Genomic DNA, 15,407 nt, shown 5'->3' on the forward strand with positions numbered 1-15,407 from the left:
CATGTTGTTTAGTGACTTAAGAAAAATTTGTGTTGGGCAACAAAATTTGTTGAGTTGATTACTTTTTTTCAGCTAGAAAGGCTCTTAGGGCGGAGGAGTCGTGAGTAGCATCTACGAGTATTATGTACTTATATAAAAACAAAAAGATTTTTCTGAACTAGTATTCAGTCTTTTACTATACTACTTAAAAAAATGTCCAAATGCTCGTGTAAATATTTTTTTTTGCCTAACTTTAACTTTCTACTGATGATTTGTTCCAATTTCGAATTTGCAATGGTAAAAAGGCTGTGTCTAATATCTAATATTCCGAAAAACCTCTTTTTAATAGCGGTCGCCCCTCAGCAGACAATGTCAAACCTCTGAGTGTATTTCTGCCATGAAAAAGCACCCTATAAAAATACCATTTGCTGTTCGCCCTAAAACTGTAGGCCCCTCTATTTGTCGAACAACATCAAGGCGCACGCCACAAATAGGGGGAGGAGTTCGGCGAAACACCCAACAGGAGTTTATTTTTGTTTTAAATACTCCGAATTTAAGAAGGTAAGCAATGGGCCAACTGACATTTTCTGTATAATAGCCGCACAAAATTCACTAAAAGCACAACAATTCCAATCAATTTCCTGCAGGTCCAGTTTTAACCATGTTTTGCATATGAACACATATGCATGTTCTGATTCATCACTAAATCAATGAATGCGATGATATTTGTACGTAGGCGAAGCGAACGGGCAGGTGATTGGAGATTGACTTCGGCACATTCATTGATCGATGGCGGGTGTGTGTGTGAACGCAGAAAATGTGTGGGCCGGGAATGTAGTGGCACCATTACTTATTAGCGGGGTAGAGGGAGTTTCTGACTTTTGTTGATTCTTAGCTTTTCGCGCAGAGTACGTTGTGTTCAGTATATCAACGATTGACGAGCATTTGAGAAGAGCGCGCATAATTCGATAGACACAATACGGCATGTAAATGGATGACGTCGTAGACGTAAACGCGACAGGCTTCTACGATTATCGTTACAAGGTCTGGTTAATCAGAAGCCCCTTATGGGCTTAATATTGTAGTTGAGTGCGTGAAGATACAAGCTGCGTTTTGTGAGATATATGGGATGGATAGCGCTGGAGATTTGTAAAATGCCCTCCATGAAGAGTAAGTAGCCTTGCGTGGATAACGCTTGTAAAAATTTACTATTTCAATATCATCCTATGAATAGTTACGTTCGGTTTTACTTTGGAAAGCGTTAATATTAAAATGGCCAGTGATAGCTAAACGAAAAATATGCGCACAGTGACATTGGTGACCATCGGTTGTGAATTTAAAATGCAAATGCAAAAGCCAAAATGTGTGGAAGAATATGAGAGCGTAAGTATGTACACACGAATTATGAATACAAATGATAATATAAAATATTTGGTGCTTTGTGCGATTTATTACCATAGCGTCCATTCCAAAGATTCGACATCTACATAAATGAATGGAACCACTGTAATGCAACACATAGTTTGCCTACAGATGTGTAAATGGATATTCCGCTCCTGATGGTTTGGAGCTGCTAAATGGTTGTGCTGCTGCTGATGACGGTTGTATGACTTTAAAAATATTTGCAAATTTTAAAAAGCTTTGAATGAGTAGCTCATGTGGACGGTATATTAGAATGTAATTTTGCTTAGAACGCCATGGCATCATACAAGGAGCTTCTTTTCGATTGGGTTGGTTTATTCCGGCAGACAAATAGCGAGCAATGGACACAAGCAGGTATGTACAATATTAAGAACCCCCGTTTAACAAATTTTCATTTGTATCTTGCAAGCATCTGCACTGACATGGTGTATATATGCATATGTTGTGAATGAATTTGATTTTTGATATGAATTTGTAGTGGAATATAAACTGGCTATTATTATTTTTACCAAAATTGTTCACTTTATCTTAGTTGCTTGAAAATAAAAGTTCTACAGAAAAGGTAAAAAGCAAACCGGTTTACGAGCGTAATTCTTTAAAGAAATATCAATAGGAATAGCAAAACTATTCAAGGGGAGCACTTTAGAGTAAAAACTGTATGTAATTTATGAACAAAATCTTGTTTTCATAGTGTAATTTTGTATATAAGTGCAATAGGTTATTAAAACTTTATTCACACTACCGTTGCTTGCAATTGACATATACATAGAGGGTGATTTAATAAGGCCGTAGATTTTCTTTTATAAATAAAACACAGAGGGTGATTCAAATAGACCGTAGATTTTCTTTTATATTAGGTGCGCAACTAAGTTCCCGCTGTTTGTCAATAGGTGCCGCCAGCACTGTGTACTAGTCGATTCTAACATAACCTAAACGTCATAAACCAAGCTTAGACATATGGTAAACAAACTGCTTCGACACATTAGTGATTTTGTTTTGGTATCACACACTTTTGGTTTTGTGAAAATGTCTAATTTTGTGCCGAATAATCGTCATTTGCGGGAAGTGTTGATTTTCCTCTTTCATTAGAAAAAAAACGGCGGCTGAAGCGCATCGAGAGCTACAAAAATTTTATGGAGCTGCTGCTTTAAGTAAAACTACGTGCCGAGATTGGTTGCGTCGCTTCAAAGACGCTGATTTTAATGTTGACGACCGTCCACGTGAAGGAAGGCCAAAAACCTTCGAAGACTCGCCAATCTATTTCCAAGCGATTGCATGCTTTGGGAATCATTCAGAAACAAGGGACTTGGGTTCCTTATAAGTTAAAACCAAGGGATGTTGAACGGCGTTTTTTCGCCTGTGAACCACTGCTCCAGCGGCAAAAAAGGAAGGGTTTTCTTCATCGCATCGTGACGGGTGATGAAAATTGGATTAATTACAGCAATCCAAAGAAAAGAAAGTCTGCCGGTCATGCATCTACGTCATCGCCTCGGTCGAATATTCACGCTGCGAAGGTTATGCTATGTATTTGGTGGGACCAAGTTGGTGTTATGCTGTGACATATACTCGAAATCTGAATATACCTGAAAAAATTATAGCAAATTAGGGAAATATTACTAAATTAAAGCTTTACAATCAAAAATACCATGAACTATAGCGTATAAAGAACTCGGTAACTAGGCACATATGGGTGCCAATCACATACATACATTACCATTATATGCTTTGTGAAAAATTCACGAGAATGGTGAAGCTACAAATAAAAATAATAAAATAACATAAAATCATTCTTGTTACATTGACCTCTTTTCAATTTTTTACTACTTCTTCAGGAAGGGGATAAACTCATGCCCTTTTTTCCCTTACTTTCAAAATGCATCAACGGATTAAGTAGCATCCGAAATCAGTTGTCAAACTTTACCAACCTTTTATTATTGAATGAAGCTAAAAAACTACACATCGAGGAAGGTGGAAATTTCTGTTTGAAAATTTTGGAAAGACATTTTTTCTAACATAAATACGATTTTTAGTAATAACTTGGCTTCAGAAATACTTTTACTGATTTTGACGATTCGAAAATTAACAATATCGGACCATAAATAAGATTTTCAGTAACAGCGTACATACATATAACTTCAACACCATTAGCTGGCAAATTTCTTCCAATCAAACCTTGTCCTTGTCACCATAAATACAATAAAGAATCATAAATACAACAAATCGGTCAATGCGTGCTAAAGTTCTAAGGTTACATATATGACACGATTTTTATTTAGAAGATTTTATTTTAATGATATTACTAATAAAATCCAAAATTAAGAAAAATTTTTGAATTCGAAACGAAAATGAAATATTCTTGTTCTAATTTTTTTAGTTAATAAGAAAACGGTTCTTTTAAGCATTTAGATTTGCCGTTTAGTAAGAAATAACTGAAGTGTGAAAGGAAAAGCAATAAAATGTAATAAGAAAAGTACGCCGCAAAGCACAGGATACATACATATAGTGGGCTACAATTTTATACCCACGCGCTTGTGCAAGTGGGTATAATAGTTTTACTCACGTAACAGCATATAAATACAAATATGTATTGGAATGATGAGAGGATTCGATTTAGACATGTCTGTCCGAAGTTTGTCGAAGGTATAGGTGGACGAAACCCGCCGATAATCACGCGATAAACGCGATCTCTCAAAGGAAGCAAAGCAAATAAATTTGGTGAACCAAATGTTGAACCAAAAAAAAAAGGAAAACACACAATCACAAATTGGATAAATTGGTGGTGCCCCGCCTACTTTTGGGTAAGTGCGTTGGTCTCGGTAACGGCCTAACAAAACTTGCCCAAACTGGGTACACGAATTGCTCCTCACCACACTTAGATCTATCATAAAAATATTGAGATCGGATAAAACCACGCCAACTCTTTATATGTTAAAACCGTTAGTTTAAGTCACTGACATGACTTTGTTTGATTGCAAAAATGAACAGCCAGCAAAAATAAAATTTTGCTAAAATGTGCGGGGGTATGTAAAGTTTGGTCCGGGTCAACTTTAGCACTTCCTTACTTGTTTTTTATCTCATTCCCTTTTGTTTGCGTTGGCAAACTGTAAATGATGCATCTATCCGTTATTATTGGTTCGATTGCATTCGAAAGAATTTTTCTCTTCAGACTGCTGACGCACACCGCGGCCTACGCGTTGCTTGTGTCCCCAAATTCTTTTTAACTAAATTTTTTTTATTTTTATATTTTTGATTTTCTATAAACTTTCAACCATTTCAAATGAAATAAACACAACTTTCAACTGAAATAAAGGAAACATGGATTCGATTATTCTTCGCTTTGACTATTTTGATATTTTAAACGAAAATGTGCACTTTATGAAGATGTTTCTCGTCGATTTGTCCGAGAAAGGTGAGTCGAACATTTATGTTTAAGTGTTGATTTTGTTGTTGTAAGTAATTTAGCAATAACTCAAATTTATTTAAAAACGTAATTAGAAATTTCTGATTTCAAAGTAAATGCAATTTGAAAGTCGTAAAAAAATAAATTCTAGGTTAGGTTAACAAAATATTTTTCGAAACTAAGCCAACTGAAACTGTGAAACATAAAATACATCTTCTTACATATACAGTGGATATAATATATATTGTACTAAGTTTATAACTGTTACATATTTTTATTAGTGGTTTGCCATGCATACATATGTACACGCTGAACTCGATTTTTAGCCTATGCGTCTTTGCGCCCCACCTTTTAAAAAATCTGACGGGTTAGAGACCCCAACCTGTACTCGAAATAAGGCTTGAATCTTGTGCTTCCAAAATAAAAATACTGTAAATAAGCGGCAGTGTTTACGATAGAAATGCAAATTATTAAATTACATTAAGCTACTCGCATAAAAAGTCCGACTCGGATGGTTTTGGGCTCGCTTACTGCAAATCCAATGACAGTTCTTAAATATTTAAAATGGCGGATTCAGGATGGCAGAGAAACCTTTAAAAATTTGAGCTAATGTTCTGAAAACTAGCGCTCTGGTTTTTTTGTGGATGGTTGTCAGGGTCTTTCATGTCCGAGTTTGCGTAAAGTGGCCGTGAAATAAAAATTTAGGGGTTTACTACTACTTTGTTTAAAAAGCTGACTAACTCAAAACGACAAATCCATCAGTTAATGATAAATTTGAAACGCTAATATTTAATTTAATTTATTGAATTGTGAAACAGAAACTTGGAACTACCGGGATATGGCACTCCATCCCTAATGCCAAAATCTCGATCGCTTTCGTCTGAGCTGCCAATCACTTTTCTGGTATAAAACGCGTACCATAATTGCAGGTACATTTATTTCTGGTTGGCATCGTTTTAAAACATACTGTTTTCCGAAGGATTAATATTAAATGTTATATGCACTTTTAGAGCAGCCTTTGCCTTTACTCCAAAAAGCTTCTGGTAGATACATAAATGAAAAGACATGCGTGATGCAAGTAAGGCTTTTCCGTTCTCGAAACGAAATATGTGTGTGCATCCATGCACATCTGAGTATTTACAGACGATTAAAATAGGAAAATGGGAAATTTGATAATAAAAAATATTTAAATTATTTTGCCGAATATTCCGTACGTGTTTTGTTTAAAATTTTATTTTAATGATATTGTTAACAAAGTCATAAATGTAGCAAAGTTTTTGAATTCAGAAGGAAAATGAAAAATTTGATGGCGGAAATTTTTTCAGGTAGTAAAGTTTTTGCCCAATTTCTGAAAGGATCAAGAAATTTTTTTAGTTAGTAGAAAAACCGTATTTTAAGCATTTATATTTACCGTTGCGTAAGAAGTAACTGCACTGGGGTAAAAAAATTAATAACTGTCATATGAAAGAAAATTACTCCGCAAAGCACGGGATACATACATATACGAGGGCTACTCTTTTATATCCACGCGCTTGAGCTCAAGTCTATAATACATAGCTTTGCTCACTTAACGGTTGTATGTAACAGCATAAGGGAATCGAAATAGATGTACAGGTATCCCTCGAATAACGCGATAGTTACGTTCCAGAAGAATTGCGCGTTATGTAATTCCGCGTTATCTAAAACATAGTTTTCATATAAATTTGAGGGTTATGTTCCAATAGGTTTTTTTTTAAATAAAATACATACAAAATAACAGATATTTCAACTCAATACTAAAGTTCAGACTTTATAATACAATTAAAAACACAAAACAAAAAATTTAAAAACAAACTAAAACAAATTAAAGGTTTATTAAAAACTTTATTGTTATTCTTCAAACTTCATATGGTAATTAATCTGTTTCACTGTCTTCAAAGATCTTTGCACGTGGGCGTTTTGGGGGAGCAATAGCTTCATCAGAAGATATTTCTTCAACATAATTTTCGCTATTGGATAAGAAACTAGTTGTGGGACCTTGTGATTCTTCTACTGGTTTTATAATTGCAAAATCTGTTATCAGTTTTTAGTGGGTGGTTTTTTTAAGCTCCTTTTCAATTTCGTAATAAGGTGCTAGATTAATATCTATTCTATCTATCTAAGGCAAAAAAGGGTAATTCCCGGTTTACATTAAAGATACATTACATATTATAAATATGTGGTACGCAAATTAGTGTTACCAGATTTTATAATTATGTATTTTCCCCTTCGCATTATATAAGCCTAAATTTCGCGTTGTACTGAAACCTAATTTTTCCAAATCGCGTTATATCGAAACCGCGTTGTATAAGACCGCGTTATACAAGGGATACCTGTACACATAGAAATATACGAAAATGAGCACAATTATGAGAGAATCGATGTAGCTATGGCTTTCCGAAAATTGGTAAAAATATTACTCCTTGTCGAAGGTAGTTTTGGAATTGAAAATGGCGGGAATTCTTCAATAACCAAGTTACTAAAATTTAGTACAAATTATGAACCCAACAAAAAAAGAAATAAATATTACGCAATCGAAATATGGATAAATGAATGGATGGTGTGACACGCCCACTTTAAAAAAACTTGCCCAAACTTAGGCCACCACTCATAGATAAATATTATTGGGATCGCATAAAAACCACGCCCACTCAGTGATTACGATAGAAGTGTAAATTATTACAATAAATTACATTAAGCTATTCGCACAAAGATTCCCACTCGGAGGTTGTGTTGTTATTGTAGCGGCATAAATATTCCCCGTACATGTAGGAGGAATGCTGCTTGAATGATAGTCTTTGGCCGGATATAAATCTAGGTTGTTCCGCAAACGTGAGAAAGTCCCACTAGGAAGTTTTTGGGCTCGCTGATTACTAATCCATTGACAGTTTTCCGAAATTTAAAATGGCTGATCCAAGATCGGATAAAAATTTAAAAATTTGAGCGAAGGTCCTGAATATACCGCGGTGTTTTTTTGTGGATGGTCAGAGTTTGCGAGTATGGGTTCTTACCACCACTTTTCTCATAACCTTCATTTGATGGCCACTTTTTGGAGCATACAAATATATCGGAACCCAGTCTCTCATCAAAAAGAAAAATCCATAAATTAATGATAAATTTAAAAGGCTAATATTGTATTTAATTTAATGCATTTCATAACATAAATTTGGTGCTACCGGGATGTGGCACTTCACCTCTAATGCAAAAATTTCAATCGCTTTCGTCTGAGCTGACAATCACTTTTCTTGTATAAAACGCGTGCGATAATTGCAGGTACATTTATTTTTGGCTGGCATCGTCCCCAGTAAAATTTCGTGAGCTTTTGATTTTTTTAACTCCAATTTACTTTTTTATTATGTTTTGATGTTCGTTTTCACTTTTCGCGGTATGTTTGTATATTTGCACTCGAATGCGCATGTAGTGTCTGCCATGACTACTTTTACTTTCCTTAACGTGATTTCCACTAACATTTGGGCCAGAATAGTTAGATTTGAGTGCGGTAAGGATACAAATACAGTGTGTTATGCATAATTCTTTAAAAATAATTTCCAAAGAGTTTTCAGGCATGCATTTTTATGAATAGTAAAAAGAATGCTCATTTTGTGTATTTACTAACTTTTTTACAGAGAAAATTTGTTAGAAAAGCATGTGTAAATTTTTAAATTGCGACTCTCGATGTGTCGTATCTGTAATAATAAAGCACTGTGCTTGTAGCCGCAATTCTCTAATCACATCTTTCACCTGCAAGTGGAGTGGTCGCGCGCCGAATGCTTATACTGTATTTGCTCCGAACTCGCAAAGAGCCACAAAACCAATTGCCGCTACGGCGGTTAGTTGTGGGGCTATGCAATTCAACAGGTGTCAGCCAGTCGCAGCGCAACATAACGCAACAAAATATGCACATACAAGCACACACACACCATTGCCAGCAGACATTGCCATCTTCTGAGCTCCTGTTGTTCAATTTGGCAGGGTTTTTGCTGGCTGACGTGCCACGTAATGAAATATTTGTTTTGACTGCAGACCAATCTAATAGAAATAACAGATAAGGTATTGGGAAATTATTTATGAGCCAATGAAAAGGCGTCAAGGGCAGCGGAGAGTAATGTACGCTCCCTAAATCACTTTCTCCAACTGTTACCGGCCACGGGGGTAGACCGGCCGGCAGGTTACTACGTATTATTGGCGCTGCGTTCCTTTGCCTTGATTGCCTTGATTGAGCAACATTTGCCAGTGTTGCAGGAAAAACTTTAGCAACTCTTCCGATTTTCGTGTAACAGCAAACTCACTGCTGTAGTCCTCGCTATGCCATGAAGTTGCATATACAATAATTTGCAATTCAATAGAAAAGTTTTACCTTTACCTCTCTGAAATAGCGTAGCATAATTTATTCAGTAACTTCACGTTGTCCACCATTGTTGCCCATGGGTTTCTTGTTGCTGCTTTTATTATTTGCCTTCCGTTTGTCTTCACGAAATTTGCGCTGCTGTTGTTACATTGCAAATTAGTTTAATTTTAAGTTTTGGATGAGAATGCAATTTAAAGGATTGGTTGCTTACACAACCTGTGTGATCTGTCGATGGGTTGGTTGGCGATAGCCAAGGGGAAGCGCATTTTATTTGCAGCAATGTGCATATTGTAACTCTTAGATGCCTTTGGATGGTCTGAAGAGTACTTTTTTCATTCAATTCGAATTTCAATTTAGATTTTTGTGGCCAGAATTATAACTATAAAATTTAAACTTTAACTAGGAAACCAACTTCTTCTTTAATTTGTGGTGTGTGTCTTAAGGTTGTCTTAGAAAATGAACAACAGCCTACTGCTTCATGTCACTTCAAAAAAATATGGTTTGGTGCCTGAGCTGCCATTGGATTAAATTTTTGCAAAACTGAAGATGGAGCGTTCCAAGCAAATGATTTGTGGGAAATTATCACTTTATTAGGACAAAGTTTTGCTTGTTGTTGTAACTAATCTAACGGTAGGCCCAGGAAACGTGCTGTTTCAGTAGTTTGGGTCTAGAGGGAGAGGAGTGTTGGTTGAGTGGGTTTAACAGGGCGTGAGAATAGGTGGTTAGTATAGTGCCGGGCACCTTCATATACCGGAAATATGTTTCGTATGCCGGGTGGTTTCTGGATAAGTACCTGCTACAATATCCAGACCATAATCGGGCCCAAAGTCTCACGAGACAGCTGAAGCTCCTCAACCGCAATGGGTATTGGTTGCTCTCCGCTAACGGCATTCGGTAGTCGGAAGTATAGGAAGGACATAGGAGCAAAGAGGGAAATGCAATTACTGATGTGTGGTGAAAAGATTTTTAGAGGTGGGCTACGTTGCAGACCGTTATTCGGTTCTGAGCGAATTTTAACAGAATCAACTTATGGGCTGACGTCACTTAGGTCACGAAGCGGTTTGTTTGCAAAAAAACTGAGCTGGTAATATAATTGAAAAAATTGTATTAGTAATATATGAAAAAAATCAACAAATGACCAGACTTCTTTTCCATCTGAACAACGACTGATTGGACGAATGTCTGAATATGTGTGAAATCATTTAATCCTCATTGTGTGAGAGTCTTCCGATGAATGGTGTTTAGTGCCTAGCTGTACGTCAGTATAGTTGAAGAGAGGTCTTCTGATTCGCCTGTGAGGTGGCCCAAACTCTAGCAAGTGCCTGCAGGAGTCATTCCTGCGGTAACAACCCAGCAGGAATTGTTTACTGAACATTTTACTGTTCTGCATAACCGGAATTATGGAAGCCTCGTTGTGAAGGTGTTACAGGGGAGACATGAGAAGGCATCCGGGGCTGTCTTGGAGCCTAGATGACACTTCTAATTCTTTATACTCTAAGACCCATCTTCGTCGATTCGATGACGTCTATTTCAGTTTAATGTACATTGCTTCCGAAGTAAAATAAACTCCGATTCTTTATACAAATATGCCACATTCAAATTTCAACAAATTGAAAATCTTGAAAATCGAAATGTCAGGCATCGGACACTTATTTAAACTGACGGTAGAATTAAATTGAAATTATTAAGCAATTGGAATAAGATTTAAAAGTTGATTCAGTTCATTCAAACCAACTTAATTCGAACTACGACAAAAGGTCAGCCTTACCGTTGTATTCCTACATTAGTTAGTAAAAAACGTAAGTAACTTAACGTCTCGAAAAATAGAAATAAGAAAACACTTAAAAAGTGCTCAAGAAAATATTTGTGTTATATTTGTTTTATTCAGTACGACGTGCTCAAGAACTTCTCTGCGCATATTACTATTTTTTCTGAAGTTTGTTTTTTAACAAAAGATCGCAAGGCAACCGAGTTTTTGAACAGAAATATATTTGTGCTTCTTATTTCTTAACCCCTTCAGACCTGAATTATTGTTAATGGATAATGAAATTATTTTTGTTTACTAATTATTAGTAAGAAGGACATCATAAAAAGAAATGTGTGACAAATCATACACATTTATTAAGTTTTCTGAATTTTTCGGCATGTGCACAATTATGCACATTAGGTCCTAAGTGTTGTCAACAAAGTAAAATAAAAGTATTATAAAGCTTTAAACATTATGTGCATAATTCTGCACATGAGGTCAGAAGGGGTTAAGCGAAATGTGACTGCATTGTTTTCTTTTTCCAATTATCAAATGCCAAAATTTCTCCGATGCTAAGTGCTATTTAACACACAAAGAATAATACTAAAATTTTTCCCTTGGAATTTTCTTCCGACGTTCGTACCAGCCTTAAAAGTGCTAGCCGTATTATAAATGTAAAATTTTTTTACATTTTGTACAAATTGCTGTTGAAACAATCCTTAAATTTTCTTTTTTTACAGAATATCGCTTTGCCTTTTATTATCATTTTATCTTAAATACATATAATCTGTATTTCACGAAGTACAATAGAAAACGGGAAACTGGAAAATGGCTTTCTTTTCATAGAAATGCAGTCGGTTCTAATTATGTACCATTTGGTATAAACAAAAATCAGCTGTTAGAGTTAATCCAAATGTGGTGGAAAGGGTTGATATTTCGAAAACTTAACTGCAACTAATTATTTATGGAAATTGGCTATAATACTCTCAGAATCGGTTTCGGTTTCCTTATCCCAATGAATTTGTAAAGTATTTATGCAAAGTAATTTTTTTCATTCCTTTACTATTCCACTATTCTTTGTGCTTATGCTTGGCCGGTCCTTTCTGAGACTGTGCCCGATTCATTGCCATTTACGACCTCTGACTCACCATTACGCAGACGATTTCCTGTGTCTTCTTCAGCTCCTCCGATAGTCGATGCTATGCTACCAAGATAGCAGAAACTTCCAACAAGCAAAGTAATAATAGTTGGAAATTTTTAAAGTTTTCAACTGCATCTTGATTTCTTCGCACACATAGAGAATACTGATCCTTCTATTCTTTATCAGGTTACTGTTCGCTTGTATTTCTTTATTTTTTGCACTTTGTTGTACGAGTATTTACTTCTTCTGTTGTTTCAACTCTACACTTTCCACTTGAATTTATTAGCAATAATTATAATAATAACAAAGTCACACAAAAAAAATAAATTAATAAAAAAATAGGCCTGAGGGTCTGACTATGTACATATACTGTATGTGTGTGAGGGTCACCAAATCCGAATCCAAGATCAATTTCATCTCAGCAAATTCAGGCTTTGGTCATAACAACAAAAAACACATACACTAAAAAATTTTACACAATACTGTTAATATGGCATCGCTCGTCAAGCCACGCACCTCACCTCTCATCATTTTCCCCTTTCGATATCGCAATGGCATGGCACATTTGGATAACTGTGAATGCTATGTTGGCGGCGGGAGTAATATTGGTGTTGGTGGCGAATACGACATTTACAAGCGCGAATACCGACGTTCCCACACTTTGCATGCCCAACTAAAATTAAAGCTGGATCACTATTGGAATTGCTTTAGCGGCTGGCATAGCCGTTGCTCTCAATGTACAGTGTTTAGGTTGTGATAAATTCATATATAGAAATGAAATATGTATAAGTACAAACATCAGTATAAAGTGACCGGTAAATGAACTTGAAAATAAGTATCAATTACCTTTACCTAGAAGAACTTATGCATGCAGATGTAAATACTTCATATAAAGTTCCAAGGTCCTATAATTTTACAAATTCTATGAGTGGAAGAGCTACGATAAGCCTTATGTGTGCTTCTGCCAGGGAGCCTTGGATTCGGTCGCTATAGGGGGCATGAAGCAAAAACAAAACGGCAAAACAATGTTTCTTAATATTACACCCCTGAGTAGGCCATAAAAAACTTTGGAGAGCTTTCTCCCTTCTGATAAATACTCTATCCTTTAAAACTGCATTGTAGGTTCCAAAAATTTGAGAAATGGATGGTTTTTTCTGGTGTATGGGTCACTGCATTATTTATTGTGATTAGTATTTATTATTTTTATTATTTTTTATTGATGCTGAAACCACTGTGAGCTGGTAACAGGTCTACCTTGTCCCAGCACTTTTCAATATGCCATGTGTGCATACGACTATAAGTAGGTATGAACATTAGGGCGGGTCATATGTTTTCTCTACTTTGTTTCGGCGACCGACTTCTACTGACAATTCTGAACAAAAAGTTGCATGAAATCAAAGCTCTGAAATGGATTTGGAGCCTCCTTATTTTTCATTTTAGTTATTAAATCTCAATCAATTTTTGTCTTTTTGGGTGGGAGAAATTCATTTGTGATATTTATTTCGCTCCAACTTCTCCGCTAAAGAGCGTTGCATCAGTTACACCTTGCAGTTTCTCACATTAATCCATCTAAGGCGCCAACATGGCAGATAAGGTCCGTGGCCCACTAGTTTTCGAATTTTCTATTGCAATGACGAACGTAAATGCAATGGTATTTTTTACTGTATTTCGAATCTACAAATTACACTCTACAAAAAAAGGGTTCAGACTGGATTGTGGCGGTGGTGACGTTTACCGACTGTTTAAAGGTTACGTCTGAATTTTATTTTAGGGAGCTCCTAGGCGATGCTACGACTACTAACACGCCGGTCAACTTCGACCATTTCTGTGATATTACTGAAATTATCTACATTTTTTTAACATCAAAAATGCCTGAACAGAATCGATGTAACCAAAATTACATGTATCGGTACCACAAACACAATTCACAATTTCAGCGGCCTGTCAAAGAAAAACTGTAAAATGTACGAAACTCCTCCTTGTTGACTTTTGCAACTAACAACTGAATTGAACAAACAAAAAACAGTAAAATAATTTTTAGTGTGAAATGTCACCTTGACAACGAGCATAAACTTTTAATTGTTTGATCGATACTTTTCGAGATATCGATCACTACAGCCATGTACCGAGAAAATTGCGGATGGAGAGTTTTGAGCAAACTAAACATCAGAAATTAATTTCTCGTGCCCTATAACCACAAACCTACGTTTTCTGCCCAAAAATTAAAAAAAAAACAAAAACAAAAATATAGGGGATTAGTAACTCAAATTATTGTAAAAATAACTAAAATTAAAAATAATGAAAATAACTTAAAAAAGAGAGTAAGAAAAATAACTAAAATTACAAAAAAAAAAATGGAGCTAAGTTTCCAGGGAATTTTTTTTCTGAATTCCCAATCGAATAATTCAGTAGTCGAAACAATGTCGGTTATATTATTTAATCTCCTCATCAAAAAATAAAAAAATCTGTCGTTCGGTGTCGCCTTAAAGCTGTAGGTCCCAATAACAAGACGCACGCCACAAATAGGAGGAGCAGCTCGCCAAACATCCAAAAAGGGGTTATATATGAGTATACAGGGTGCGCCATCTTTTTTGTCGGTATGAAAACATTGAATAACTTTGAAAAAAAACAACTGATTTGTATAAGTGAGGTATTTTAAGTTGGTTTGGTTATTCACAATTTTTATTAAAACTAGCAGTCACAAACTGCGATCTTTTTTCTTTTCGGTGTAAATTTCGGTTTCGATCCACGGTTGAAATTCTACTCAATTGACGTATCGAAAACATTCATGTTGAAGTCGATCGGTTGGTAAATGACAAAGTTATTCAGCGTTTACATACCGATATAAAAGATGGCGCACCCTGTATATATAAATATATATTTTATTTAAGAACAAATTGACCCACCCTAATGTACGTATTTTTCTCCATGTACATAGACATTTTCGCGACTCTCGAAGTCGTGGCTGACATTTCATTATGTAAAAAATGTAAACAAGTCATGGTAATGCCTTGAATAAAAAAACAAGAAATAAAGCTAAAATATTAAAAAAAAAATATTTATAAAAAAATATGCAAATTATACCCACTACTTATAGTAGGTAGGCGGGCAGATTTAATTGAAGTTAAGACAAAAATTAAACTTATTCTTATAAAGTCAGCAAATGTGTGTTAAACAATTTGCAAAAATTTGACAAATTCAAATTATTTTATTTAACCCGAAATTCATTTTGAAATCTCTAACAGTGCATATGAAACATCGCAATAATTTTTAGTAAATTTCGAAGTTTTTGGCGCATGGTATAACGAGTTTGCTTGAATGTTTTGGTAGTCGCATGTGCAATGGTCAGCGG

The 15,407-nt window shown here is 35.4% G+C and overlaps 1 protein-coding gene across 2 annotated transcripts in view; it reads left to right on the forward strand.

The window, feature by feature from the left end:
- The first annotated feature begins 1,661 nt into the window (after positions 1-1,661).
- The window catches only part of LOC128856873 (uncharacterized), a 114,571-nt gene continuing 100,825 nt past the window's right edge, over positions 1,662-15,407 (forward strand). The window contains exon 1 of one of the 2 annotated variants that reach the window (XM_054092291.1): positions 1,662-1,755. In XM_054092291.1, the coding sequence (XP_053948266.1) occupies positions 1,677-1,755 (79 nt within the window). In that variant the 5' untranslated portion in view covers positions 1,662-1,676. Of the gene's footprint in view, positions 1,756-4,557; positions 4,811-15,407 lie in introns of those variants that run through there. The other variant, XM_054092290.1, reaches the window with a different exon arrangement.

Source organism: Anastrepha ludens, chromosome 3 (assembly GCF_028408465.1).
Source record: "Anastrepha ludens isolate Willacy chromosome 3, idAnaLude1.1, whole genome shotgun sequence".
Classification (NCBI taxonomy): domain Eukaryota; kingdom Metazoa; phylum Arthropoda; class Insecta; order Diptera; family Tephritidae; genus Anastrepha; species Anastrepha ludens.